Here is a 27,707-nt window from a genome sequence, read left to right on the forward strand (position 1 = left end):
GCTGAAGTTAACTGAGCTGACAGGAATCTTACCTTGGAAGTCAGTGGTTGGGCCCCAGTGGGCTTTGCTCCTCATGTCAGAAATCCTTGTCATACTGCTAAGTCTTGTGATCATTGCACTACCAGCTGTGGTCAGGGCCTTCCTAAGCTCTGCCCAACAGTAGATAAATAGTAATTGTTTTCTTCGAGTCAAGCTAGAGAAGATGCACTGCACTTCTACATGGACACAGGCAGTATCTTTAAAGCAGTTAAACAACAAACACTTCTCTTGGGAGTTCATTAGAAAGAAAACATGGTTTAATACAACATTGTGTCAGATGTTTTACCTGCTAAACCAAGGAAACCCTTAGCCTGCTGAAGAGAAGCAGCTCTAAATGCCCTAATGAAGGCAACATCTTTTTTAGTAGAAAACCTGTAAGAACTTCTGTTTATCTGTCTGCTGCCTGGAACCAATCTTCCATTGCTAAAATCAATGGGGAATCTAATGATCCCTCAATGGTAGCAAAATTGAGCTCCTGATAACTCGGCAACAGCAGCACATTGATTGAGTGGACTGCTGAGTGGCTGAAAGGAAAAAAGAGATGAACAGATATTAGTTTAATAAGCAAAATGGAACACACTCTTTGTTTTATGGAATATATTCTTCAATGTGAGAATCAGAGGGAGGCTTCCACCTAATTAAATTGCAGTTTTCAAGACTGTTTAAAGGGAATAGTGTTCCCTGACAATAAATAATAAATAGTGTTCCCTGGCAATAAATAATGGTGCTGTGTGCCCTTAAAAGCTGATATTCTGACTAGTCCTTTCATTTAACCAAACTAAATGTTTCTTTAAGTAACCACAGAGCATAGAAAAGTTGTGGGATTGTTTGAGGTTTTCTTCAGACAGCGGAGCCTGGTACTCCATTTGTTAAAGGCAGCTTTGAATGTTTGCAGCATTGTCAGTGAAATCTTAACAAATTTCTATTAGTCTCTGGAAAACAGTTATAGCAGGAGCAAACACAAAATTTAAGAACAAGGAAGTTGGCTTAGAAAAAATGCATTCTCAGTTCAATGAATTGAAAGTAGATCTTGACAAAATCATCTCAGTGGCACAAAAAGACTTAACAGAGTATTGTGTAACAACAACCTGCACGTGACTGGAACTAGTTGTTACACAAGAATTGAGTGACAATGAATAAACAGTTATAGCAACTTCATAAACAAAAATACGTATTTCTTATTAAGTACATATATATATAAACTATCCATCTAATATATTGCTAGCAGAGAACAAAATTTCTACAGCCAAAAAATTTGTACCATTCACTGCTATGTGTGTAAATCTTTTTTTAGGAAAAAATCTTCAAATATAAAAGGCCGAATATTAAATCTTTTCATTTAGGAAGGGTGAGAGGATTGACATATGTACATTGTAAGTATTTAAGGTTGTTCAATGTGTGACTTCTCTTTTTAGTTACATTAAGTCCTTGGCAAATATTTACACTGTAGCTCACTTTTTTTCTACCAGTTTAAGAGCTGTTGGAAAACTTAGAAAATAATTGCTTCTATATTAGAAAAAAAATAATAAAAGTGTGGAATATTTTGGTGACATTACATTGTTAGCCATCTCCAAACACTGCAACAGGGACTAGGAGGGTATCTGAGCTGTGGTCTGTCATTAATCAGGGATGCCCTTCTTATATGTCCTTCATGTACGCTGGAGTTTATTGACGGCACAGATTTTTGAGTTTGAGATGGCTAAAGCTAGACAAATTTCTCTCCAAATTCTCTCTCCAATTGTTTATCATCATGCAAGATGTGAGAGTGTGGTGACTAGATTTTAATTTTCTTTATTAGCACCTACTCAGACTAGAGGAGAAAAGTTGTTGACTTTACAAGAGAATGCATGGCAGTCAGTTGGAAATAATGAGAAAAGTGGGAGTGAAGCAGACCGGGTGTGAGCTGTAGGTAGGAGTAATCAAAATGGGATCAGGAGGTAGGCTTTGTGTTAGTATGCAAATTCTGAGAGAGACTGCTTTTTATACATATGCAGATATTCAGATCTGCAGTGTGCTGTGTTCATTCCATATGCAAGATCTGAGCCTTATTTTCTTTCATCAGAAAATCTAGTAAAAGAGATTAAGGCTGAGCTTTGTAGTCCTATAAACACCGTAATGGAGGAACTTTGGAAAATAAAAATTTTCATTTTCCAGTCTACAAAATTATAGAAACTTAACTGTCTAGTGAGTTTGGTTGTTAAAACCAGTCCTAGAGAAACTCAGCATTGGGCTGAGTGTAGGTGAAAGGATCAAAGATGAAACACAATATGCAGTGTACTAACTAAATGTGACTTGTCCCTTCTCCAAGTAGGAATTCTTTAACTACAGAAGCAGGAGGTCACTTTTATGACCCATTAGCCTTTAAAAGTATGAGATATGTTATTAGATGACATACATTCCAATCTAATGTGTAGGAATCTACCTAATGGCTGTAATTAATTGTATTTATGGGAATCTATTTAGTAAACCAAATTTCGAATCCCTACGCTGATATTCCATAGAAATAATTTTTTCTTAAAGTGACTGAGTGAAATTTAAATAGAAGTACTTTAGCATTTTTCAAGGATGCTATGTTAGGAAATGGTGATTAATGGTTCTCACTTAGCTAAATATAAGTGCCACAAAACTGAAATATTCTGTCTGGCACTAGACAGGAATATGGATTAGCTCTGAAAATAATGGAAATAATTGAAGTGTATAATGACCTCAATATTTCCTTTTTACCTGAATACCCTTAGACCAGAAAACAAGTTAACCAAAGTCTGATCACACTAAAAGTAATTTTGGAAAAAAAAATTAATTGTGTTTTTAAATTACTTATTTTATAAGCTCCCTAGCTACATGAAGATTAATTAGCCTTCTATAGCTTGTCATCTGATAAAACTTTCACAAATCTTGTCCATTATACCGTTAAGTCCTTTATCCTTCTAAATGTTTTTGCTGTTTATTTAAAGCTATTGCTATGTTAGAGTCATCTGATTTCCAGGGCCTTACTGGAATAAATGAAGGGCTGTGAAAGCGAATGCATAATTGAGCTACTGAGAAGTTATATTCATATGCAACATAAAATTAGACAACCTAATTGATAAAGTTACTTTAATTGTTATAGGTCAGCAAAAGAAAGATGTAAAAACTAAGATAAAATGAGTTTCTGGTCTGGCAAGGTCTTTAAGGTTCTATAGACCTGTGGGCACAGATGATAGAATAAACAGCTGAGCAAAACACAGTGGATCATCAACAAGAAAATGTGACATGCCTTAACAGTTTAGCACCAGGAGAATAACAATAAAGTTTGATAAACACTTTTATCTCCTGGTGAGCAAAGTTTCCTTTCAGGTTGATTCTCTAATTTCCATTTCTGTGTGTTAAATATGTAATATTCAGATCTATTTGATTTTTCTTCCAGCTTGCCTTTGCTACTCAATTTTCCATTTCAAGGCTAAATCTAAAGGTTTTTTGTGTGGATATTATTTGAAATAAGATCTGACTAGGAAATACCTATGAATCAATGTCAGAATTAATCAGATAAAAATGTGGTGTGGCAACCAGACACACAAAAGTAACCATTATTTTATATTGTTATGACTCCCACCAAAATATCACGTCATCACAGAAAAGGAATTCTGTAGGATTTAGTCACTGACAAAGGAGGAGCAGTCAACACAAAGTACTTTAATCTTGTCCATGTTGCATGAAATTAGTCACTGGGAAAGCATGTTGTCTTTGAAAATAGTCAGTTCCCACCTCACTAGTTTAAAACTTTTTTAAGCTTGCTATAAAATATAGACAGAGCATCCTGGACATCTAAAGACACCTGTTGACTCACAGGCATAAAAATGGCAATGGCAGAACACTGACTCATATTTTTTAATGAGGTCCTAATGGCCTAGTTACTTTAGAGATATATTTGCTTATGTTGTATAGTATTAAAATCACAGTTTCATTATATATTAGGCAGGATAGTTTAATAAGCCTAGTCAGTATATTGGAATTATTTCCTTTAATTAATAATTTTCATTTCCATGCCTTAGCAATCGGAACACCCAGAATCCCAGTGCTGCTGATGTGAAATGTGTTTTTATCTGGCCATTTCCTCAAGCTGCCCACCCACACTTTCCATTTTTAACCATGGTATATGTCTTTGCAAATATTAAGGAACCAGAAGAAGGCTGCTGGGTGGCGAAAACTGAATCTGGTGGTACTGTGCTTATCACTATACTGTGATACCATGTGTGACAGCAGAAGGCTGGCTGGAACCCCTAGATGTTCATTCACTTCAGATATCCCAGTATGGTGGTATACTCCATTTTTACAGGGCTGTACTGAATATAACAACCTGGGTATTAGCTGGACTCAGGCAAAAGTCCTCATTAATTCTTTTATTCAATTATTAATTTAAAATTTTAATGTAGGAGTCATTTAAATACCTGTTTTCATTGTGTTTCGAGAATCTTAAAATTTGTTTGTTCATTTTGCAATATAATGCTGTTCCTCCACATCCCAGACCTAGTCTCTAAAAACAGAATTTCATTGTTTTGTGTCTCATGAGTCCTTATAAAAATTGAGCTGCACCAGGCCAAATTCTCTCAGTTGGCACCAAGGTAAGCCAACCAGAGTCCAAATTCTGCCCTGTATTAATGCGCTGTCCTTTTTTTTTTTTTTTTTTTTTTTTTTTTTCTGGAAGCTGCATATTTGTTACAGGAGGAAAAATACAATTCTGGTCAGTCTGTCATCTCCACAGGGCAAGCCCAGCTTTTGAAGTTTTAAAATTATAAGATGCAAGCTTGGAGGAAAAAAGTGTATTGAGGAGACTTACTGCTATAATTCACAGCACAGAACTGTGATTAAAGCTCAGTGGGCAGCCTGACATCTAAAGATCCAACACTGTCACATTTACCCAGGCAAACCGAACTGCTGGTCAGATTGAGCAGAAGTAGTATGTCAGACTTACTAATAAGGCAATTAGTAAACAAAAGGGCAATAGGACAACACATAGGAGCAAAGTGATGGAGATTTATCAGCTCAAATTTGTACCTCAGGTCACAAAAAGCAGTGTGATTGTATTGCATGATGCCTCATTAGACTGGCTGGGAAGCAGAGTTCTCCTTCGGCTAATCTGATACCTTGTTATAACTTGCTCTAGTGTTCCTGATAGCGTATTCAGAATCACTGCGCCATTAGTCTAGTAGTAGGACTCATGCAGTAGCAAATAGAGAATTGTGAAATTGACCAATTTCATTCAGATTTTTGCATGTTTATTATGCATTGATTTATTTGTACCTTTTCAATAAAATGTGTATTTCTGGATGCTAATTTGTAAAGTTTTGTTATTTTATCTTTTTTGTTAGATATTGGAATGGATGATAATGTCAGCCAAACCAGTCCAGTTTATCTGAATTCTGGGGCTGTGTAGCATTTGCAAGAATCTTCTACTGTACCTTTCCATCCCTTTTTAATTTCCACTGAGCAGCAATGAAAAGCCACATAAAATAATGGTATAACTTTCCACTAAATAAGTACTTCCATCACTGATAGGAAAGGACATTACTTAGCTTGACTCAAATATTATGGTATGGCACAGTAGTAATGTATTCATGTTTTACAGAATTTTGCCTTCTACTTCCTGGTTGCAGGTACTGTGCTCATTATGATGAGTTGAGAGAAGGATTTGTAATGTTTGTGTCTCGGTTTGGGAAGACAGGTATCTGCCAGGGCAAGCTGGACTTCCCCTTGTAATGGAGAATGTAAATCATCCCCCCCCCCCCCCGCACCCCCACCTTTTTCCAATTATAACCTTGCAGTTAGAGGCTTTTAGGCAAAGATTTGGGGATAGAAATAGCAGTTCTTTACTAATATGTATAACAAAGCAAACAAAAACAACTACAGCATTAACAACAAAACAGTATCAAGAACCTCGAGGGCTTTGCTTTACAAAAACCCAGGGGAGTTTGGTGTCGGTGCCCCTGCAGGAATTCTCAGAACACCAGGCTGGAAGGGTGCAAAGTCCCGGGCTGGGATGGCAGGATGTCCCCGGCAGGGCAGGGGCAGGGGGTCCCAACAGGGCAAGGGGGTGCAGGGTCACACTGGAGCAAAAGGAGCAGCGCAGGGCAGGCAGAGGAGCTCAGAATTCCAGGGCACACGAGCTGATGATGGTAGATTTCCCAGGGCTGGACATTCCTGGTGACAGTGAACTCATCCCACAGCAAGCAGCAGCCCGGCCGATGCCGAGAGCCAGAGAGACCAACTGCCTCAAGCTCTGTCCTTTACCTGCCCCAAAACTCGGTTATCTCCCCCTCCGAGCTTTGGCCACCACTTTGTTTTGATTAAGTACTCTTAAGTATCCAACACTTGGTCTCCTTGGTAATTTATGGGGAAAAAATTCTTTAAAGTAAAAAAGGAACATACCTAACCCCCAACAGTATGCTAATTAGATAATAATAAATCAGATTTCCAAAGATGAGCTGTCTGCTCTTTGTCTTACCACCATGCTGTATTAGGCATTGAAGTTCAGCAGAAAAGCTTAAGTTAGGAGTAAACACAACTTTTTTTCTTTTTTTAATTACCATACTCTATTAAAATATATGCTATTTTTTAGAGTGAACGCAATCAGAAATTACTCCAGTTTTGAAAAACAATGAAGTTTCATTTGCCACTTTACCATAACTCATTGAAGCATTACTCTGTTGCTCACAAGCCCTGGATGGCATGAATAAGAACTTTTGAAAATTATTACCTTGTAACTCAGCAGATGGCCTTCATTAATGGCAATTATATGAATTTACCAAGCTGCCCAAGCATTATCTGAGAGAAGGCATTATTTAGTATCTGTGCAATTACTAAGTCCCTACCACTTTCATGACTTCACTGCAGGAGATTCAAAACAGCTGCTGTTGTCACTTTTTTTGTTAGCTGCCTAGAGCTAAGTACATAGATTTCACAGATAGAGTACCCTAGAATCTGGGCCCAGACTGTATCATTGGTCTTTAATGGGTGCTTTCTCCCACTGGTTTTGATTAAAGATCAATTTTTAGAGCTGGCTGATGGCTATATATCTAATCATACTTATGCTCTGCTTGTGTAACTGTGCCTTTCACAATAGATAAATAAATATTTTAGTGCTTCAGGAGTCCGATGAAGTACAGAATCAAAACAATCATGTTATCTTGTTCATCTTACAGTTTATCTGGGTGACTACATCATATTTACTGAAACGGTCTGAATGGTGCTCAGGTGATGTTCTCATTTTGGCACACACCTGCAGTTGTGTGTTCTATGGAGGGTGACTCCAGTGGAACATGTGTGGTGGATCTCAGCATCTTTTTTGTTTGCTCACATTATCATATTAGTTTATTATTGCAATATCCTATTTGATTCATACAACTCTTCAGAATAAGCAGAGTAGCCTCTGCTGCAGTTCATCTCAAGCCTGCTTCTTCCTCTTGAAAGAAATCAGCAGCAAGGTTAACTAATGAATAATATTATTAAGTGACAGGTTGTTGGAAGCCACTGGACCTTTTTTTTTGCCTTGATGGAGCCTCAGTATCCCTCTGCTGCCACTTAAGTGATGCCACTGATGAGACTCTTGAGAAATGCTCCTCAATCTCCATTTTTTTTATTGTGCCTTTAGAAAAGAAAATAAATTGTAAAACTCTTAAAACTCTATTTTCACTATATTTTTGTTGGCATTTAAAACAAGAAGCATCAGTAGTTTCCTTCCTTCTCCCTGCCTTCTCAGCTTGATAGGAACATTTGAGATGAGCTTGCATGATGATGTCATGTTTCATCCAGGTGCTCATTTTGGCAAGGTTTTGACAAATCTGTTAAAGTTTGGAATATGGCTGTTGCATATGTCAGCTTCAACAGCGTATACAGACTTACTGATAAAGTGGAGAAAATTAGTATTTATTAATGCTTGGAGTATTTCTAAACTCAAAAGTAACTGGCAGTGAGGTCTGAGAGAGAGTTTAAAATTGTAAGATGTGAGTTCCAAGTGGTCTTACGGGAATCAACTAATCACACACATTGGTATTCCTTTATATCCTGGTACATTTCAGTAGAGGCAGCAAAAGATACTTTTAGGACTGTATTTTGCTAAGGTTAAGTAATTGCAAGGGATATGGTTTCTGCAACACCTGCAGCACTGTTTTAAAGATGCCAGATCATAGTTTCCATTGACTTAGAGCAGAATATAGAACAGTGTGTAAGAGATAGGGAATAAACTAAATGATCCAATTATATTTTTCTTGTCCCTCATATAAGTACTTCCTACTTGCAAATAAAAGTCTACTTTCCCCTATTTTTTAAAGGGTGTTAAGCAACTTCCTATTGATTTCAGAGTGTCAGCAATGACTCCAGACAGAATTGACATTGGAAGGAAGAGGGAATGCACAGAGGTCTTATGTGTCCTAACAGCAACACCAGGCGTGTTTCAATTGACTCACCCAATACAGGCAGAGGACGTGACAGCGTGCATTTTTGGGTACATCTGCTACATACTTCTGCTCACACATAAGGGAGGAAAGAGATTCTGGCCCCAGCCTGTAACCCCTGTTGGGTTGTTTCTTGGACAGACACAGCATCATATGGCGAGAGCTCAGGGACCAAAACTTGGCTCAGCTTTCTGATGCCACCACAGATACTGTCAGAGCAGAGTGCACACCATCATTTTCTGTGAAAAAAAAAAAAATTCCATTTTAACTTGAGCCTTCATAGAGGATTTCACCCTAAATTAAAATATTATACCTTTGCAGTGGTTATACTTAATTTATTGTAACAATGTCTCAGGCCTGTGCTGTTTGCTGGTTTTTTCTTACTGCCTAAGGACAGCTTATTAATGCATCAGTATTCGGATCAGTTTTTTCACTTTGGTAGAAATGACCTAGTTTCCTCTATAACCCCCATCCCCTAAAGAAGGAACATTTAAATAAAATATTCTCAATGAAAATGCTAAAGCCAACATTCATAATACTTCTTCCACATGGTCTGAAATTAAAATTGTTTCATCTTCTCAAGCTGTTAAACAAGACTGAATTTCGTTTACAAGTTTGTGCTTTTTAGTGTGTTAGCATCCCTATGGCATCATGTGGCAACATCCGTGCAGTGTTACTTCATAGAAGGGGATTGCTGCAACAATTGCGAAAATTAAGCAAAGTTTGGTTTTGAAAATAGACACCAGTGGTTTTCCCAATGCAAACATGTAACTGCTCAAAGGCTAATGAGAGCTTATAATGTAGAAATATTCAGAATGCCAGTAACCTTGAATGACCACATTCTGTCTGATATAAATAGCTCATTAATAGAGACTAGTTGTCAGGAAGCAGCTTTTTCAAATGCAGTTGTCAAAATTCAGTAGCTGCAGGCAACAACTTACATAATACAGACATGTGGGTGCTTCCAGTGAGAACAATAATGTATCACGTGCCTTCCTCTCAAAGGTACTTTTCAGCCATTTCAACCTCCCTGTACTCACAGGTATCTATCGACTTGTCCTGTTGACATTGACGAAAGAAGAACTTTCATCAGCTTGCACTCAGGGGCAGACTGAAGATAATGTACAGTATATACACTGTGAGCTTGGGTTTAAGATTGGCTAATTCTGCTTCTGTTGGGATTACTCAAACACCTGTCATAGTCCTATAACAAAATGGGCTTTTGTGATTGGTTGCTAAAACAATCTTGTTTAAGAAGAATCTAAGTTTATTGTAAACTTGTGGTTGTGGTGTGTATACATCGCATCCATGGCATTCTTCCAAAAGCAGTGGTTTTGTGGGGGTCTGTCCCTCACAATTGCTGCTATTTAGACAGTTCTCAAATTCTCTTGCTTCTCAATCATTCAGAATAATCTCTTCCCCAATTTTTTTTTATTAACTTCTAAAGATAAAAGTAGTTATTAACGATGTTAATATTTTCGAGTAAACTACATTGATAGAAAAGAAAATCAGCCTGCTTTCAACTACCCTATGGAACTACTGTCTTCTGGACTATGGTATATGACAGTGTTTAGTACAGTATCTAAGCAAGAGGCTATAGCTCTGTATATATATATAGTTCTGGAGAAAACATACTCTTAAAGATGTAGATGTACTTTCCCAAGCATGCTTATCGCATGAGATGATTTTTAAAAAGCAGAACACAGGCACAAAACCAGAAATTCCATCGGATATTCAAGAGATACAAAACTTTAAACACTGTTGCTAGATCATTTCCACTTTCATTGAGTTACCACAGGTTTATGGCTGAATGGAAGTGCTCTACTGCTTTGGTTTTCAGCTTCAGTAAAATTTCAGATGTAAAAAGTCACTATGAAAGAGGAATTAAGAAAGAGGAAATGTGGTTGGGTCAGCTGCACACCTCTGTGCTGCTAATATGCACACTTTTGGTTGTGTTTGACATGTTTCTTTTTTTAATGTCATCATCTGTTCAGGTGCCATCTTAGATGGATAATTAGATCTGTTTGCAAGTAATTTTGTAGAAAAGCAAATACTGTTTGGAAATTTCAGGAAACCTACCATAAAGGGCAGAGATTTTGATTGAGTTCTGAAAAGTCTGTATCTCAAACAAAAATGACGATTGGTGTAAAATATTACCAGGTAAGTTTCCATGGTTTATGTACAAGAGGTTACCAGAGTCCCTGCTGATCTTTGTAGCATTTAAGATGTCTTTGCTTGCTGATGTGGTCAAACATTATCTGAATTGAGTGCTGAAGCACAGCTCAAGGAGAGTCTGTCCAGTCATACAAACCAATGCATTCCTTTCTACAGACATAAATATGTTGGATTAAGAATGGAAAATACAGGCAAGAGGTTATGGGTAAGGAAAAAGGCCAAACAGAATGTTAAAGAATCAAAAATTACGAAAACAAAGTAGAGTGGGAGAGACACAAAGAATTTGTCCTGCAGGTGGCATTTGCTCTCAGAAACAAGGAATTCACCAGCACCACAGTGGAGAGTTCTGCAGCTCTCCAGTGCACCTTTGCTTTATAGCTTCTCCCAGTCACAAGACTGGGCATTCTCCTGGCCTGCCCCAAGGGCTGGTTCATGCACACCAAGTGGAATGAAGTGTGGGTCTCAGAGAAGTCCTGGGAGTCCTGACTGAAGTCCTGGGAGTCAGCTCCTGATTTGGAGAGGAGGGGAGAAGAGAGGCCAGCAACTATGCTGAATAAAGCATCTTCTGCTCTTCTCACCATGGTAAAAGACTGATTAAGATACTTCTTTTTGCTTGATATCTTAGAAGGGAAAAATATTTATCATCCTCTCCAACATACAAAGGCAATTAGGAAGACAGAGATTCAGCTTGTTGACGGCAGATGCATAATACTGAGGTGTAAGTAAATAACGATCTCTCTTTTATAGCTTAGCATCAGTTCTGCAAGGATGCACGCATGTACACTGTTCCATTGACATGACTACAGAAGCGCAGTGAAACCAATTATGTCCTCCTTGCTCTGGTTATTCTCATGCTAACTCTCCCCTCTGTACTGTCAGTCAGGCTCTTGTCTTCCCTTCCTTGAAAGTCTTCTTCCAAAAATAGATACACAATTCTTTTCTACACTTGGAGCAACAGAAAGTATCGCAAAGGAGCTAAGCCCAGATGATGACAATATATATTTTAAACATCATTTACAGTCTTTTTGCAGATTTTTTTCTTCATTTCGCTTTTACCTGCTTACTTACCTAAGTCACTTACTGAGGTTGTAACTTCTTGAAGGAAGCATTTTACTGCATCATACTGCAGGCACTGTGGAAATACAGCTGATTATTACTACTTACATATATCATGTCATGCTAAGAAACTCCTAACATTTTTGAAAATGGTTACTTCCCCACTTAGAAATTTCAGAAAACTGTATCTGGGCTTGCTACATCATAGGTGTGAATTGCAATGTACTCAATCTTGGATTGTGTTTATGGGGGTTTCTGAGCACCTATTCATTGCTGTAAAATGACTTCTGCCTCATACCTCTGCCCTTCTGGTGTTAAGATCAGTTTGTCCTAAAGTTGAGCATCATTATTGTAGGTACAGTCATACTTAAAATTACATATTTCATCAGGGAATGAATCATTAAATACCTCCTACAGAAGTTAATGGAATAAAATTGTGTAATAAATTCTGTCTTAGAGAATTCATCAAAAAAGATGCTGCATCATTCAGGTTGTAAACAGAATACTGCTTCTAGGCACCTTTACAAAAGAGGCTGCAAAGTGCACTGTTTTTCCTGGACCTTCTACAGCTTTGTGTTGACTTAAATAGCCAAGCCCTAAATAACTTGCTGCTTTGAGTCCGTATGGAGTAATTTTTGGTGAGCAGCTAGCTCCTAAAGTACCTGTAAGGCTGTTCCCCTTCCTGCGCTCCAGTAATCTTAAACCAGCTGCTTTGCCTCCCAGCTGAATGCGTGGGGATGAGGCCCATCATCATAACAATAATACCTGCTGCATCTGACTCACTACAGCTCCTGCTGGGAGAGGTAATAAAATGTGCATTTCTCTGTGCCTGTGAGAGTTGACACAGTGCAAGGAGAATTCACTTCCAAGTTCAAATTTTCTAGATGTAATTTACCTCCCTCACTTTTTGTAATCTTTAGTAGTGTGGGAGAATAACTTTAGGTTATGTCTGAGGAGACTACCTGCAGAAGCTGAAAAATGTCTGAGGTTGTATTCATGCCTTCAGGAGTATTGCTTGGTGGGAGTGTTGTATTCTGTGCTCCACAGGAAAGAGAAAACAAAGCCGAGTACGTCTTGCTCCACAGCACAATTGAGAACTGTGTGAACAAACCCCTCTCTGCAGCACGCCTTTACCCAATGAACATGTAGCACACAGACACTCACAGTTTTGGTAAAAATTGCTGGGGAGGAGAAATGATCTGAAACATTACCATTTACCTTCCAGCTGCAGGTTTGTGTCTTGAAACATTGACACTTCACCTGTAATTTAATCTCTATTACTAAAGAATTGTGGAAGCTCTTTTCCCTAGGCACTAGACCATCAGACTGTGCATGGAGTCTGCCAGTAAATATTACTAAACACCTATGTATTCTTACAGACACTCAAAAAATATATAGCTGTACATACAAAAACAGGTATGTTCTTTTTCAAGTTAGTAGCATATAGTAACCATCTATTTACTGTACTGGGCAACTGGCTCTAGGTGGCACTGCTTGAGCAAGGCAGTTGGATGAGCTGACCTCCAGAGTCACTTCCATCCTCAACCAGTCTGTGATTCTGTGATATGTTAATTTTCTTTCTTCAGCTCAATCATACTATACAATAATGTCATTCAAAAGGATTCATCTATCAGAGTTGACAAAGGTCACTGTCTTAAAATATTTCTGTAGTAAATATCCTAGAGGGGAGATTTTCAAATGTGTTAAATTAAAATTTGTGCCTTTGTCTTTTTCTATACTGACTGGTATTTTGTTTAAGTAAAGAAATCTACAGTAGATCTTATACAGGTGTCTTAAGGATAACATCATTAGATTCAGGAGAATTGCTGTATGTTAATATAATCAGATGTATACATAATAGTAGAAATTGAAATAAAAGATTTTTTAAATCCATTTGAATTACTTGTCACATACAGTGGATTGAACAAGATATATTCCATACCAGGAGGATTTAAATGCCACCTTACTCAGTTTGAGAACGATGAGATTTTCAGTTTATGTGTTCTGTGTACATAGAAGAGGGAGCAGAATGGATTTGTTGTGCTAAAATCATGGCTAAGGTGGTGCCGAGAACAGCATAGATAAAGGGTTTAGTGTGGCTACAGGAAAACAAACGACGTTTGTTTATGGACTTCAATGCATTGTAAAAACGAGCCCTGATTAGTTATGAACTCTACAAAGAATTTAAGGGGCTTGGTGGAACAGGTACGATTAATCTGTGTTTGGTTGTCAAACTGAATTAGTAAAAATAAAGTTATGTGGGTGTATATGTTTTATCATTCTCAAACTCAAATTACATTAAGCATTATTTAACAGTCAAATAGGATAATTAGATTTACAAAGGCCTCAAGCATATATTCAAGACTGGTGCATCTGTTGCTTATAGACAGTGAAATCTGACATGCAGGACTCTTTTTATGTAAGAACTGTGCTCTAGATACCATGATCACTAATAACTCATTGCAGAACATCTGTTAAAAATCTGTTTGCATTGAGAATTTACAGATTACCCAAGGATTATATGATACTATTGATCATATTTTTCCAGAAGTTTTTGAGCTGATGGATTGTTTTTTATCTTACTAACTTAATCACACACTTGTGAGTCTATTTTTTCACCAGTATAAAGTTAGTTACCAGGATACTGAATATTAAAAAGTTTACCAGCTACATACTGGTAGGATGCAGTCAACAGGAAGTTATATGACTTCAAACTTAACAAGCAATGACATGAATGTATCATTATCAGCTCACTTTTGTGATAATTGACCTTAGTCATGAATATTTAAAAGAACTTTTTAGTAACTGTTTCCCTATATGAAATACTGTGACCTGTTTTCGAAATCATTTAATGTCATAATAGTTCAATATTCAAATATATGCCTTTAGACATTTTAGCAAGCCACAGCATTTAAAGCTGTGCAAGCAAAAACAATATGTAGAATCTGCTGTCGTGATTTAAGATGAAGGAGAACCTGAAGAAAATACAGTATTTTTAGTGGTTCAGTACCCTATGGGTTTTGAAGAAACAAGTATGTAATGATTGATTACTGCAATTACACAGTATCCTTATATAATGTAGTAATATTTCTTATGTAATAATATGTCCTACAACATAACACAATAAACACTGAACTGATCTGTGCAATATAATGCTGAGTATGTAGGCTCAACCCATTTTTATAATGGTATCATCCAGTACTAAAACATAAGAAACCAGAAATCCTTTGGAGACTATAAAAGAGCTTTCTTTCCCCAAATGTTTACAAATAAGGGCTAAAGCCTGGTTTCAAATGCTGTGTTCAGTGTCCATGCTCCCAATGGAAGCAAGATTTCATTTCAAACAGAGAAAGCAGGAAGATTTTCAGCATGCTCCCCTTGTCTCAGTTTTCTTCATTGGCCCAGGTTTTTTTAAATTCAGTTCTAGAATGACGTATGTGCTGACAATAGTCAAGACAAACAATCTTTTGCTGTATTGTGGAAGTGTTTGTCATGTTTTAGATTTCTGAAATGTATCACATTTGTTATCTCCTTTCCTTTTTTACCTTTACCTTATGTATGATACCCCAAGAAAAAGGGTTTGGGGATCAGTCATCCCCAAACATTTTGCTACTTAAGAGTGCCTGATTAACACTATGTCTGTCCACTGAAGTCAGAAATGAGCCACAAATCCTAATTCTGTTTAGATGTTTGCAGCCTATGCATGTCAGTGTGTGAAGTTTCATATTAACAGGCTCAGTGGGGAGAGATGGATCGTTAAGGTACTGCATAACAAGTCATCAGGACAGGGGGATGGGGAACTTTTGTCTATCAATGGGACAAGCCATTGTTTGTAGGTCAGTTAAGTACTTCTTCACCAAAGTAACATTCACATTACCAAACAGGAAAGTTTTGGCACTTCTGTTAAGCATCAGCAAATGAGTGAAAGGCAAATAGATTTTTGAAAGTACATTTGAGTCTGCACTCCTCAAGGAACCTAAGGAGATTGCTGTAAAAACTAAAGTACTCTAACAGCAAAAGTTCTCTCTGATGAGAAGTGCAGCCTGAGACATAAAGCACGTGAAACAACAAAAGTTCTGATAAATTAGGTCATGAAAATGCCCACAGTAAATCAGTGACACGTGGGAATTTTATTTTTAAAGTTTGGTGGTTTTCGAACAAAGTTAAAGAAAAGGTTTGGTATGCTTGCATTTACCTTTGTCTTCCAAAGAACTTTCTGTATGTTATATATAAATATTTTTATTTTTAAGTTTGCTTTCAAAATAACTGGCTAGTATCAAGGCTTTGGTTGTTATTTTTCCTCTGAGTGTGACAAATCTAGAGAACAAAGGCAATGTAAGACAAAGCCTTTTCCTTTCTTTTTACTGGAGAGTTTTTAGAGAGTTAAGGACCAAGGAAAGTGGGCCAAAAGTGTATACCAGAAAAAAATGACAGAAAGTTATATATTTTGGCACTGTTGATTTTATGTAATTTATGTGTATGTACAATTTCTTTTTAAAGGATACTCTTACTTATTGACCATGTCTGACCTGACCTACCAGACTGTCAAACCCTTCTCACTATTCCTAGTTATGGCTGATGAAAGATAGTACTATGACCTTTCTCCAGAACTGTTGTCACTTCCATTCTTCAGCTGAGCAGCATTTTCTTATTCTTCTGTATGCTGAGCAGCTTACATATTTTTAACATCACTTTCCTAAGTCTTCTAGTTCATAAGAAAGTTCAGAGACCAAAGAAGCCATTGTTGGAGGCTGAGGCACCACTCAGGTCAGTTCAGATCGTTTGCATTCAAGTCAGTTGCCTGGAAACATGAAATTTTTGATAACATAGAACTTAACTCTTCTGGTTTTAGGAAACTACTTGCTAGAGAATGGAAAGACATTGTGTTGGAAGATGTAAAGTTAAGTTTGGAAAGTATTGTGAGAAACACATATTGATGCTCTGTTAATCTAAAGCATGCTCAAGTTTAGCAGACACCTGGCTATGTGATTGCATGAACCCAACATTAATGATAGTTCTATGAGGGAAAGGGACTCTCCTGTCTGGGTTAATATAAAGTCCTTGTTTTGCTCCTATAATTAACTTCATTTTATTTTCATGAACATTTTAGGTGTATCAATACATGCATGAAACCATAACTGTTAATGGCTGCCCCGAGTTCCGAGCCAGGGCCACTGCAAAGGTAGGAAACGTGCAGCTGTTGAAATACGTGTTACCAAAGTGATCCAGTAATTGACTGTGCGCGTGTGTGTTTCAGGTATTCGTGTGTACACTGTAAGAAAATTTAGACATCAGTGGCAGCCCAGAGTCTAGAACCAGTGCTACTTCCCAGGTAACAATCATAATGGAAAATTTCAACCTTTATGCTGCTTCTGTAGCTTAAGAAAAGAGAATGATTTTATGGAATATGATGCTTTTCAAAAAGTTGCTTTGCAAAAGCAAATCTACTGGTTCTTCTGTAGCAGTCTGCCTGAAAGAAACAATATTTTAATGGACTGTTTTCCCATACATCTCATCCAGAGAGGGCACAGTTATTTGGGAGGTAGAAACAAAACAATCAAAAATCCCCTTTTAACTAATGGGAGTTGTAGGTACTGAGCAAGTGGTAAGGATGAACAGGGGCAGAAACAGCCTGATCAACATTTTATTGACTCCACAGCTAAACGTAAGCCTGGGTTTTTTTCTGATACATTGCCTGTTTTTTTAATAAAATGTATTGTCTCTTTGTCCATGTGGACGTGCCTTTCTTATATCTTAAGAAAATGACAGCTATATTACTGCTGCTACTGAAATGATAAGGGAATTCATACAACCATGAAAGAACCCATTCTGTGTGCCAGTATGAAATATGCACTGTGTTTTCATAACATGCACAAAAATAGATGCTTCCAAGCAAGGGGATCCACCATGACTTCCTTTTTCCCATTATCATTTTGCACAAAACACGGTCTTTTAGGTGGTATAGCAGATTTATGCAAAATAACTTGCAAACCCATAAATCTTTTTTTAGAGAGACTTCTTTATGGTCCCATTCCTGTGAACATAAACTCTCTGAAGTCCTAGTGGAACTAAGATCTCTTGGCATTAAATATTTATGTCTGGAGATTTTAATTTAAAGCTGTATCAGAAGAGGAAGGTTGGGAGTGTCTTACAAAATTATTTGAGAGTATTTTAGGGAAGCAAGCTCTATAATAGCAGCAAATAACCTAATATAGTCTAAATTGCAGCATATTTTCCGTATTAAATAGGACTTTCTTTTCTGATTAGGCCATTTTTCTGATTTTAATCTTGTAATTGAAAGCTAATGGTCAATGTAAATTTTAAGATCTTTGGTTCTATATAGAGAAGTGTGTATGTGAAATCCTGATTTGTTTACATTGCAGATAAACATAGAAATTATTGCTATGTTATTTAGTAAATGGGGAGAAGTCCAATTAATGTTTCCCATTCTCATTTCTTACTCATATAGAACAGCAGGTTACAGAGCAATGTTTCAATATCGCAATATTTCCTGGTTATTTCTGGGCTGTCTGCATTTCATTCTCTTAGTGCATTCATGTCTGACATAATATGTATGCATGATGACAAGTTCTGCATGTGCAAAAACATGTAATTGAGAATGATCCATTATGTCACATCATCCACTAGCTTCTATTAAGCATAAGCATTATAGGATGCGTAAAAATATTAGTGCAATGCAAAATTGTTCAAGCAGTTTGAACTAAAAAAACTATAAAATATTTTCTTAATGTTTATTTAATAATTTATTAAGATCAATAAGAAAATGCTTGTAGTTAAAAATCAAGTATAAATGTAATTTTTTTCTGGATGCAAGCTTTATAGTATGTTACTTTTTGTTTTTCCCCTGGAATAAGTTAAATAATTTTCTAATAATTTATGTATCTGTTGTTGTCTTAAGTTTTAATTTTTCAATGAAAGTTTTGATGGAATTATATAATAAAACCTCCTATTCCTGTTCCAGAAGTTACTTGTTTTGCAAAATTTCAAAAAGAGTATAAATTGAACTTTTAATTTAAGAATATAGTTTGAGGATATAAAATAAATAATTCCTAACTCTGAAAGCAAAGCAGAGAGTGAACAATTCAGTTCATCCACTTTATTTCAACTAGGAACACATTAGAGATCCCACTATCTTATCCCACAGGAATAAATTTTCTCTCTGTGAAAAGGCAAAGAGGAAATGCACTAGTGATCATAAGGGTGCACCACCACAGAGTAAGGTTTCTTCTGCCTACTTTTGGCTCTGCTGGTAACTTTCTGTATTATCTTTGACAAGTCACTTAAACTCTTTGTTCCTCTGTTTATTCCTTTATTTCAAAAACATTGGCATAGAGCTTTGATGATTTTAAAATATTTTCAGATAATCAGAAAATGTCAGAGTAAGATACTGAAATGTTTTCACAGGAAGGACTTCTTCCTGCAAATGAACAACATTCCCCCTAAATAGCCAAATCAATCATTTTTTTCTTCCAGGCAACAGTTGCTGCATTTGCTGCAAGCGAAGGCCATTCACACCCACGAGTGGTGGAGCTGCCAAAGACTGAGGAAGGCCTGGGCTTTAATGTCATGGGAGGAAAGGAACAAAATTCACCAATTTATATTTCTCGCATCATTCCTGGAGGAGTGGCAGAAAGGCATGGTGGGCTCAAACGTGGGGACCAGCTGCTTTCAGTTAATGGAGTGGTATGTGGAAATTTGATAGAGCTTTCACTTTCAGCTGGATTTTCATTTTTCACAGCTGTTCTAACATCATGATTTAAAATGCAGCCACACAAAACAAAAATATGTAGTTCTGTGAGAGACCCTTCAGTGTGCGTTTGTGGTGCAGCGAGGCACAGCTCCACTAATAATTTTGTGCCATTACAATTTCTGTTGTAATGGAGAGTGCTTGAAGAGCTTCATTTCAAATCCACACCACCTGCCTAATTTATGAGGAACCTAGGTCCTTAATTGATAATTCTGTAAATTCCACTTGCAGTAAAAGATTAATAACGGACTGTCGTTTTTTCATTTTGTAGCCTTTGAGGCACACAGCCCTTTTCAAGCACAGTGATGATGCAGTGGCACTTGTGTAGTCTAGTACCTGCAAAGCCTTTGAACACATAAAATTGAAAGAAATTTGGTAAGCACATTTGGTACTGATTTGCAGTGGAGGGTACATTCTAGATTTCTTCTAGTGATACTCATCCAGCTGTGATATCTTTGTCAGAGAAATCAGCTGTACAAACGTTCCCATGCAGGGAGTATATATGCTTGGTAAAAAGGTACATTTTTTTTCATGGTCATTTCTCATGTAAATCAAAGTGGAGTATTTTATAGTAATTTCACTGTGAATGTCAATATGGAGGTTAAAAAAAGGGCAGTTGGAATAGAGGACACATAAGGCTCTGACTCCATGATACAGGTCAAATTCTGCCTTTTATTTTCCTTTGTGTTCTCTTTCACAAAAGAATGTAAAGTACTGAAAAGATAAGGATAATCATTCATATAACCTTACCCTTCCCTTTATGAACATGTAGTCTTTTTCCATGCAAACGTCCATCTGACCTTGTATTTAAATGCATCAAAGGCACAGAGTAGCATTTTCTGAGTCCAGTCAGAAATCTAAGCCTTTAAAACATAAATTTCTTCTTGGTTGCAAGCCCATAAACAATAAAAATGTTTCTGTGTTTTCATCTGTTTCTCTCAACACTAGCTATTTTCTTTCTCTTGTAACAAAATATTTACCAAAAAAACCACTTCAGACAGATTTTTTGCCATTTCTTCTATCAACTATCATGGTCTCAAAAGAGAAGTACTAGTTCTGAAAACTTGCTTATACCAAATAGCAATGAGAAAGGAAAGACAGACCCACTGAAAAAATTATTTCGTCTCAAAGAAAAAGAAATAAATGGAATATTTAAGAAGTTGGTTGCCTGAAATTTAAATTGATTTAAAGTTGATCAATGAATTTTGTTGTTGTTTATTTTAACAAATGATTAAAAAGGCAGACAAAAATAGTTTCAATTTACTAATAGATTAATGTTTCTTAAAAAATCCTTTTACTGTCAACAGTGTATAGGCAAAGACCAGAGAGGAAAGTGGTGAACATTCATATGTCAAGATATATTGAATTTGACCCTCTTGTCACCTCTATTTTATGATTCTCCAGTCAAAAATTTGATGCATGTGCTCTAGAATATATATTTAAGTAATGCAGCAGAAAACACAGTACAAAATTCCCAATAGCATATGGACACATGAGAGAGTTGTTTTAGAGACACAAGAGGAATATTTTTGTATTTAGAGTCTAAACAACAGAATTCAAACTTTGAATTCAAGTTGCATACTTGAAATAATCACAGAATCATAGCATGGTTTGGGTTGTAAGAGACCTTAAAAATGATCTTGTTCCAATCCCCTACTATGGGTAGGAACACCTTCCACTAGAGCAGGTTGCTCAGAACCCCATCCAACCTGACTTTGAACTTCCAGGGATGGGACATCTACAAATTCTCTGGCAACCTGTTCCAGGGCCTCACCACCCTCACAGTAATGAGCAACTGTTCATAAAGCAGTCTTGGGCTGAATAATCTCACACAATATAATTTGTAAAAAGACAAAAATTATAGCAGTGATTATTTGTTTGCAGACAGCTTGAGATGGGACAAAAAAAATCTAAATTTAGCATTGTTCACTGGGACTAATTCACTCTGTGATTCTCTTAATTTAACTGGAAAAAAGCAAATAATATACAGTATAGGCAATAGAACAGACACTCAGTGGTGGGACATGAAATGAAATATCTGTAACTTGTTTGTGCTCAATCACTGATGGTTATCCAACTTCATAATTAGCAACATAAAATTAGAGCTGCGTGTTCAGAATCCAGATTTGTTATCCCAGCATGACTGGGGAAGAGTGTTCCTTGATCTGTTTCACTGCATGTTAAAAAAAATGTTTTCTCATTATGCTGGGGATTTGGTTACATACTTGTGTCCCACATCCCCTAAAAATAAAGGAAATTGAAAGCAGTGAGCCCTGCAGATGGCTCGACAAAAACACTTGCTGATGCCTGTTGATATCTGGCAAAGATTCTGCATTTGTCAGATACCTTGTGTGAGTCAGATACAGAAAGGATGCAAAATGGATTTAAATGACTAATTTGTCAACCAAATATTTGTTTAGAGATACCTAACAGAAATATTCTTCTCAGTCTCCCAACTTGTGGGCTAACAGATTTTTCTTTTTTGTCTTCAGGAAAGTGAATTTTTTCTTTTAGACTTATGGCAAATCTGTGAACCAGGATAGAGTAATGGTTGGTATTTGCCCACACAATATCTGCAATTCTTTCAGCTGTTCTTGTCTCTATAGTGTTTTGCATCCTCCTCTTAGATGCAATCTGGCAATGCAATAATGGAAAAAAAGGAATAAGTGTATATAAGTATATGTAATAAAAAATTATATATTAAGTAAATATATACTTTCTAAAACAATTTTACCCATTTGGAGGGAAGTTCTAAAGGAACATGAATGTGTCAGATCCTTGCAATGCCCCCCACCAGCATAATCCAGTCAGCAAAGCACCTTGTATAGGAATGACCAATACCAGCAGGAGTATTTTGCCAGCATAGCCTTAGAGATTTGCAGAGGCAGAATTCCAACAGCAAAACAACTCCCTTTGCCCTTTCCTTTTTCCCACTCCAATGGCCTCTGCTATTTCATATGTGCAGCTGTTGTTAAGCAGGTAAATTTTTTGTAATACTTTGAAAATTGGAGTGCAAGCAGCAGTAAAGACATTAGGAGCAAGTATAAAATCATATTAATAACAGCTGAAAACTCTGGTTGTCAAGATCTGAGTGAGGTGTGTTCAGGGAGCAGGATTTGTATTTAGCAGTGCTATGTTCCCCTCTGTTTTTTTCCTCTCTTTGCTTATAGCTCAGAGCATTAGGCTTAATTCTGTATCATTACTATTCAGATCAATGGGAGTTTTCCATTGACCTGGAGAGCAGCAAAGTCAAACCCTTCATTTCTAATTAGAAAATACTGTCTAAACTGGAAGAACAAGGCTGGGGACAAACAGGAGAGAAAACAAACAATCATGAATTAAATGCAGTTTGCTAGGTTGTTAAATGAAGTATTAAAACATACCATCTTGTTATTCCCCTACAAAACAATCACAATTTCTTATTGGTGTCAATAAGAACCATCCAGCACTTTGAAAGCAAACAAATGTTTCTACTTCAGGTAGCTTGGGAGATTACAATGTTTATTCAAAGCCTGTTCTAGGTTCATGCTGTTGCACAGCAAAACCAAAATGACACCACTGAATATCCTCTCATTTCCTCTGAATGTCCATGCCATGCCATACTGGCCATGATTTACAAGCAAAAAAGGAAATATAAAATAATGTCAAATTTTGTACACTTTATCTTAAGGGGAGACTTATATTTCCAAAATCATGGTGTACATAAGAGTTTTAAAACACAGTAGATAGTAAAACTTGGATTTATTTTAAGTGGGAAGAAAAATACTTATTTTTAGATGATTTAAAATCCGTGTGAAAGTTGCAGTTGTTCAGGCTGTTGGGTTTTTTGCAGAAAAGAAAGCAATACTTTTATTTTTTTGAATACGTCTTACAACAGGTGGACAATCATGCACCATTAGAAAATTTTTCCCTTTTTCCTAAGGTGCGTAACAATGCACATACCTAAAAAGCATATGACTCCAGTCAGTCCACTTAATGGTAGAAATTGAATACTCTATTTAACAGCCAAGTCACCTCCCTGTTTTGGAAATTTACTGTTCCAAGCACCGTTAGCATAGAAATCAGGGCTTGAAAATTAATACATGCCCAGCAGTGCATAAGTCTTACTTAACACTTTCTTTTTAGTGGTCCCTTAAAAAAATGTAAGTTTGGAAACTACGTAAAACTCTGACAAGCTTTCCATATGAAAAAGACACAGCCCTAGATCAAAGCACCATTTTCACTATTCAATCTGCTCACAGAGTGTGGAAGGAGAACACCATGAGAAGGCAGTGGAGCTGCTGAAGGCGGCCAAGGACAGCGTGAAGCTGGTGGTGCGCTACACGCCCAAGGTGCTGGAGGAGATGGAGGCTCGATTCGAGAAACTGAGAACAGCCCGGCGCCGGCAACAGCAGCAATTGCTCATCCAGCAGCAGCAACAGCAGCAAACTACACAGCAAAATCATATGTCGTAGGTGAGAGGATTCATTGTTCTTCCCTAAAGGCCACTGGCAGCACCCAACCTGGGCCAGCCGCTTCCAGGGGTCTGTCAGGGCAGCATCTGGTGCCAGAGCCCATCTCAGTCCCAGACAGAAGCAGGGCAGCCCCAGGCCTGGGGATAGAGACAGGCTGGGACATGAGCCCATGAGCCCCATGGCTGAGCAGGTCAGGGCTATGGGGAGCTGGAGACTGGCCCTGCTGGGGCATTGCTGGGGCTGACATGAGGTCCTGGGCTGTGGACAGGATGGAGGGAGCCCCAAGGGGGACAGTGAGGCACCTAGAGGTACCCTTGGGGGCCCAGCCAGCACTTACTGCAGATGAGCAGAGCTTATTCTTTGGTACATTTCCACATGATTTTTCCCAGTAAAAATGCATTTTGAAAACAGGTTAAAGGCACTAGCAAATTCTGGAGCCACTTTCCAACTAGTAACCCTGAGATCAAAAGCCACTGAGCGCTTCTGGCTTATCTGCAAGTGAAAAAAAGTCCTGGGAACATTTTTTTATATTAACAACCAGAGCAGACAAATAAGAACATGCCACCTGATCTAGATAGTTTAAAGCATTTTCAACTAGTCTGTTGCCACTCTGCAATAAAACATCAAGATTTTCTGGTGGTAGGTGAAGAAAAGTCTTCCAAGCTTCTTCCTTGCAATAGGGAACCCAAACTTCATTCTGGTTACTCTGCAGGGCACCTTGTAAGTGCTTGCTTTTGGATACAGTTTGGTAGGAAGTATTTTGATCACTCTTGCCTGACATTCAATATCACAATTGCTTCCAAGACGCTTGCAAGTCTCCCTGTGGCATGTGGGGTTCAGAGATACTCTGTATATGCAGTTTTTCTGAAATCAGTGAGAGTTTGTGCTATGAATACATTTACAGATATGCTCAATTTGCCTAAATAAAATCAAGTAGGAAGCATGTTCCAATGATTTACATCCAGACCCTCATCTCATAGCTGTTTGTTTCCAAAACAATATGCATGTACTAAAGAGTCAACAAGTGACTCAGAAAGTCCCCAAATGGTCAAAATCTGAAGTTCCCAGTGATGGTTTCACCCTTATTAGTGTTGACACTGACCTCTGTTGGAATTCAGGGGAAAACACTCACCTTGTAAACACCCTGTCCTGTGACCACCAGAATTCCAGATTTCTTGGTGCAAACAAGGGCCCTGAGAAGGTTTTGAAGCCCACCTCTGGGCCTCAACTCAGACAAGAAGTATAAACTGTATTATTTAATGAAGTAAGTTTGTGGTTTCTGTCTAAAACAAGGCCATTGCAGACATATACATGAAGTTTTTAATTTTTTTTCAGTTACTTAAATAATTTTATTAGCAAGTAAGGAATTTAAAGTGAAAGGGGAGAAAGGCATGTAGAGACAGCCAGCAGCTTAATTCCTCAATTCTTTGTGCTTGCTCTGAGGAATGTGCTTCTTTAATTCTAGGTTGTTCTCAAGAAAGAAGAAGCCTCAATCAAGAGTTCAGTAATCAAGCAACCAGAGCTGTACTCTAGTATTCCAGCAAAAGCAAACAACTACAGGAACATGAAACAGAATTCATCTGGAGAATGTACAGTACCAGACTAAAGTGAGCCATAGGGAGGGTACCATCATGGTAAAGTTTTTCAGCACACAGGAGTCACAGATACCTTTTACTTCAGTGACTATTCCTAATGAGAACAACATGATTGGTAAACCCTATGAAACAGTGAAGTCCAGGGCTTCCAAATAATTCTGTTTAATCTCATCTTGCACTCCTTACTCTGAAAAATTTCTAGTTGGCTTTCTCTAGTCACTGAAAGTTTTGTTTAAGGAGGTTAAGATTGGCTGCTTTTGAGAGCAGGATCTTTCTCTACAGTTATCTCCAAAAATTAAAAACATCAGTTCAAAAATTTGTCACAGACATCAAACTCGTACATCATGCTTCATAACCACTTTGTACTATATATTGTAGAGCTGTTTTAACCTAACTTCTGTTTATAATTTTCAGATTTCCCTCTGGAAATAGCAATTTACTATATTTATAAAGTATTCCATTTGTAGAAGCAATTGGCTTTTTACTCTTGGTGTTTCCATATATTTTATTATGCATCAACAGAGTGAGAAAGTTTTAGGTCAACTTTAATTTTATTAGTAGTAAAGTTAGGGAAGCCTAGAACTGTATTTTTAAACGTAGGTATTGCTTGTATCTATTATAGTTACTATTCAGAAATCTATAACTGGATATATTATATATTTATTGCATAAAATATATATTGTCTGAATGTACCTATTAGAGAAGTAGGGTCTTTGCTTAGCATGTATTGCAAATGTAGTAAGCTAATGTTAGCAAAAGACCAAGCTTTGTTTGGCAGATATTACTGTGATAGCATAATCTCTGCATTTCTGTATTGTTTAATTTATTTTCCAGTCTAATGTTAATATATTTTAGGGAGGAGGAAGTGTAAGTTGTTTCTTTTGAGACTCACACATTATCGTTTAAATCAGTTTGAAATTAGAGTTCTGACTTTTTTTTTTTAATTATTAAACCAAATTGGAATGTGCAAGCAAAATCTGTAAGTTCTTAAGTTTACATGTCTGCTTTTCCAAAGAAGATAGTCAAAGTTGGAAGGTTATAAATGTCATCTGCTTCCAAGAAAATAAGAAAATGGACTCCCAAATCCTAAAAAAGAGGTTATTTTTACATGCCTTCTATGCTTCATTAGAAAAGACTTGGGGGAGAAAAGGAGATTAGGGGAAAATCATACAGTCATTGCATGTTGAAAACTCCTGCTGATGTCGGTGAAAGTTCAGTAATGTGAGGAATGGAATGTAGAAATGGTCAGAAACAGTGCTCTGGTTGTGAACTTGGAACAAAGTCCAAAAATTATTATATTGGAGGATCTATTCTCAAGCAGAGACAAAGCAAAACAGGGGAAATCGGCAGTATCATAGCATATGTTAGAAACCATATGCAGGCTAGCCAACAGTCTTGACAGTGTTTGATCAGTGTAAGTAGCCATTGAAAGGAAATTACTGTATTTTTAAAAACAAACAGCATGAATTCATCTGGAGAAGCATCATTTTATACAGAGAGGTAATTATATTCAGTGGTCATTGGTGACAATATCAATTTAAGACAGTGGAGTTTGAGAACTACCAGAACTGAAGATGAAATATATTGTATTGTGCTCTGCACGGTGTCTTTTTATACTTAATAAAATTGTACGTACCTATTTTAAAACTGTTCTCAAACAGGCATTGCTATTAATATTGATGGTATATAAGTTCTTATTATGACTGCATATAACTGTTCTGTATCTCATCAGTATGATTTGAATTACACTGATAGCTGCATTTTCAGAGACCAAGTATTCAGATTTAGTCAGCCCACTGTACTGCATTTTTCCAAACTGCCTCTCCACCTCCTTCCCTCCTCTTCCTCAAAAAATTTGAGTGGAATGTGCTGATTAATAAATTTCAATAATAGACTGTCATTCATATAGAGAAGCATATAAAATTCATTTTCATATATTATTATTCAATAAATTATTTATATACATTAAAATTAACATTCTAGTCTTTGCCAACATTTAACAGTAAGAACTGTCAATGACTTTGAAGTGGAAACAGGAAGAAACAACTTTCTGTTGCTTTTCATGCCCCTTACTGATCAATAAAATATACAGCTACTTAATCACAGAATAACCACTGTCCCTAAGCCTATGATATGGTTTTGCTTGTAGCCAGTATTTTCATTTATGATTTAAATGTATTTAGTCCTGATT

General features: G+C 37.0%; 1 protein-coding gene across 2 annotated transcripts in view; it reads left to right on the top strand.

The window, feature by feature from the left end:
* The window catches only part of LIN7A (lin-7 homolog A, crumbs cell polarity complex component), a gene marked incomplete at its 5' end in the record, with an annotated part of 46,363 nt that extends 18,957 nt beyond the window's left edge, over window positions 1-27,406 (top strand). Inside the window, 4 exons of one of the 2 annotated variants that reach the window (XM_083860686.1) lie at window positions 16,810-16,881; window positions 19,194-19,403; window positions 23,709-23,921; window positions 25,387-27,406. In XM_083860686.1, coding sequence (XP_083716812.1) covers window positions 16,810-16,881; window positions 19,194-19,403; window positions 23,709-23,921 — 495 coding nt within the window. In that variant the 3' untranslated portion in view covers window positions 25,387-27,406. The remainder of the gene's footprint in view (window positions 1-16,809; window positions 16,882-19,193; window positions 19,404-23,708; window positions 23,922-25,386) is intronic. The other variant, XM_083860685.1, reaches the window with a different exon arrangement.
* Window positions 27,407-27,707: the final 301 nt, after the last annotated feature.

The sequence above is a fragment of the Zosterops lateralis genome, assembly GCF_965231275.1.
Source record: "Zosterops lateralis genome assembly, chromosome: 4".
NCBI lineage: Eukaryota > Metazoa > Chordata > Aves > Passeriformes > Zosteropidae > Zosterops > Zosterops lateralis.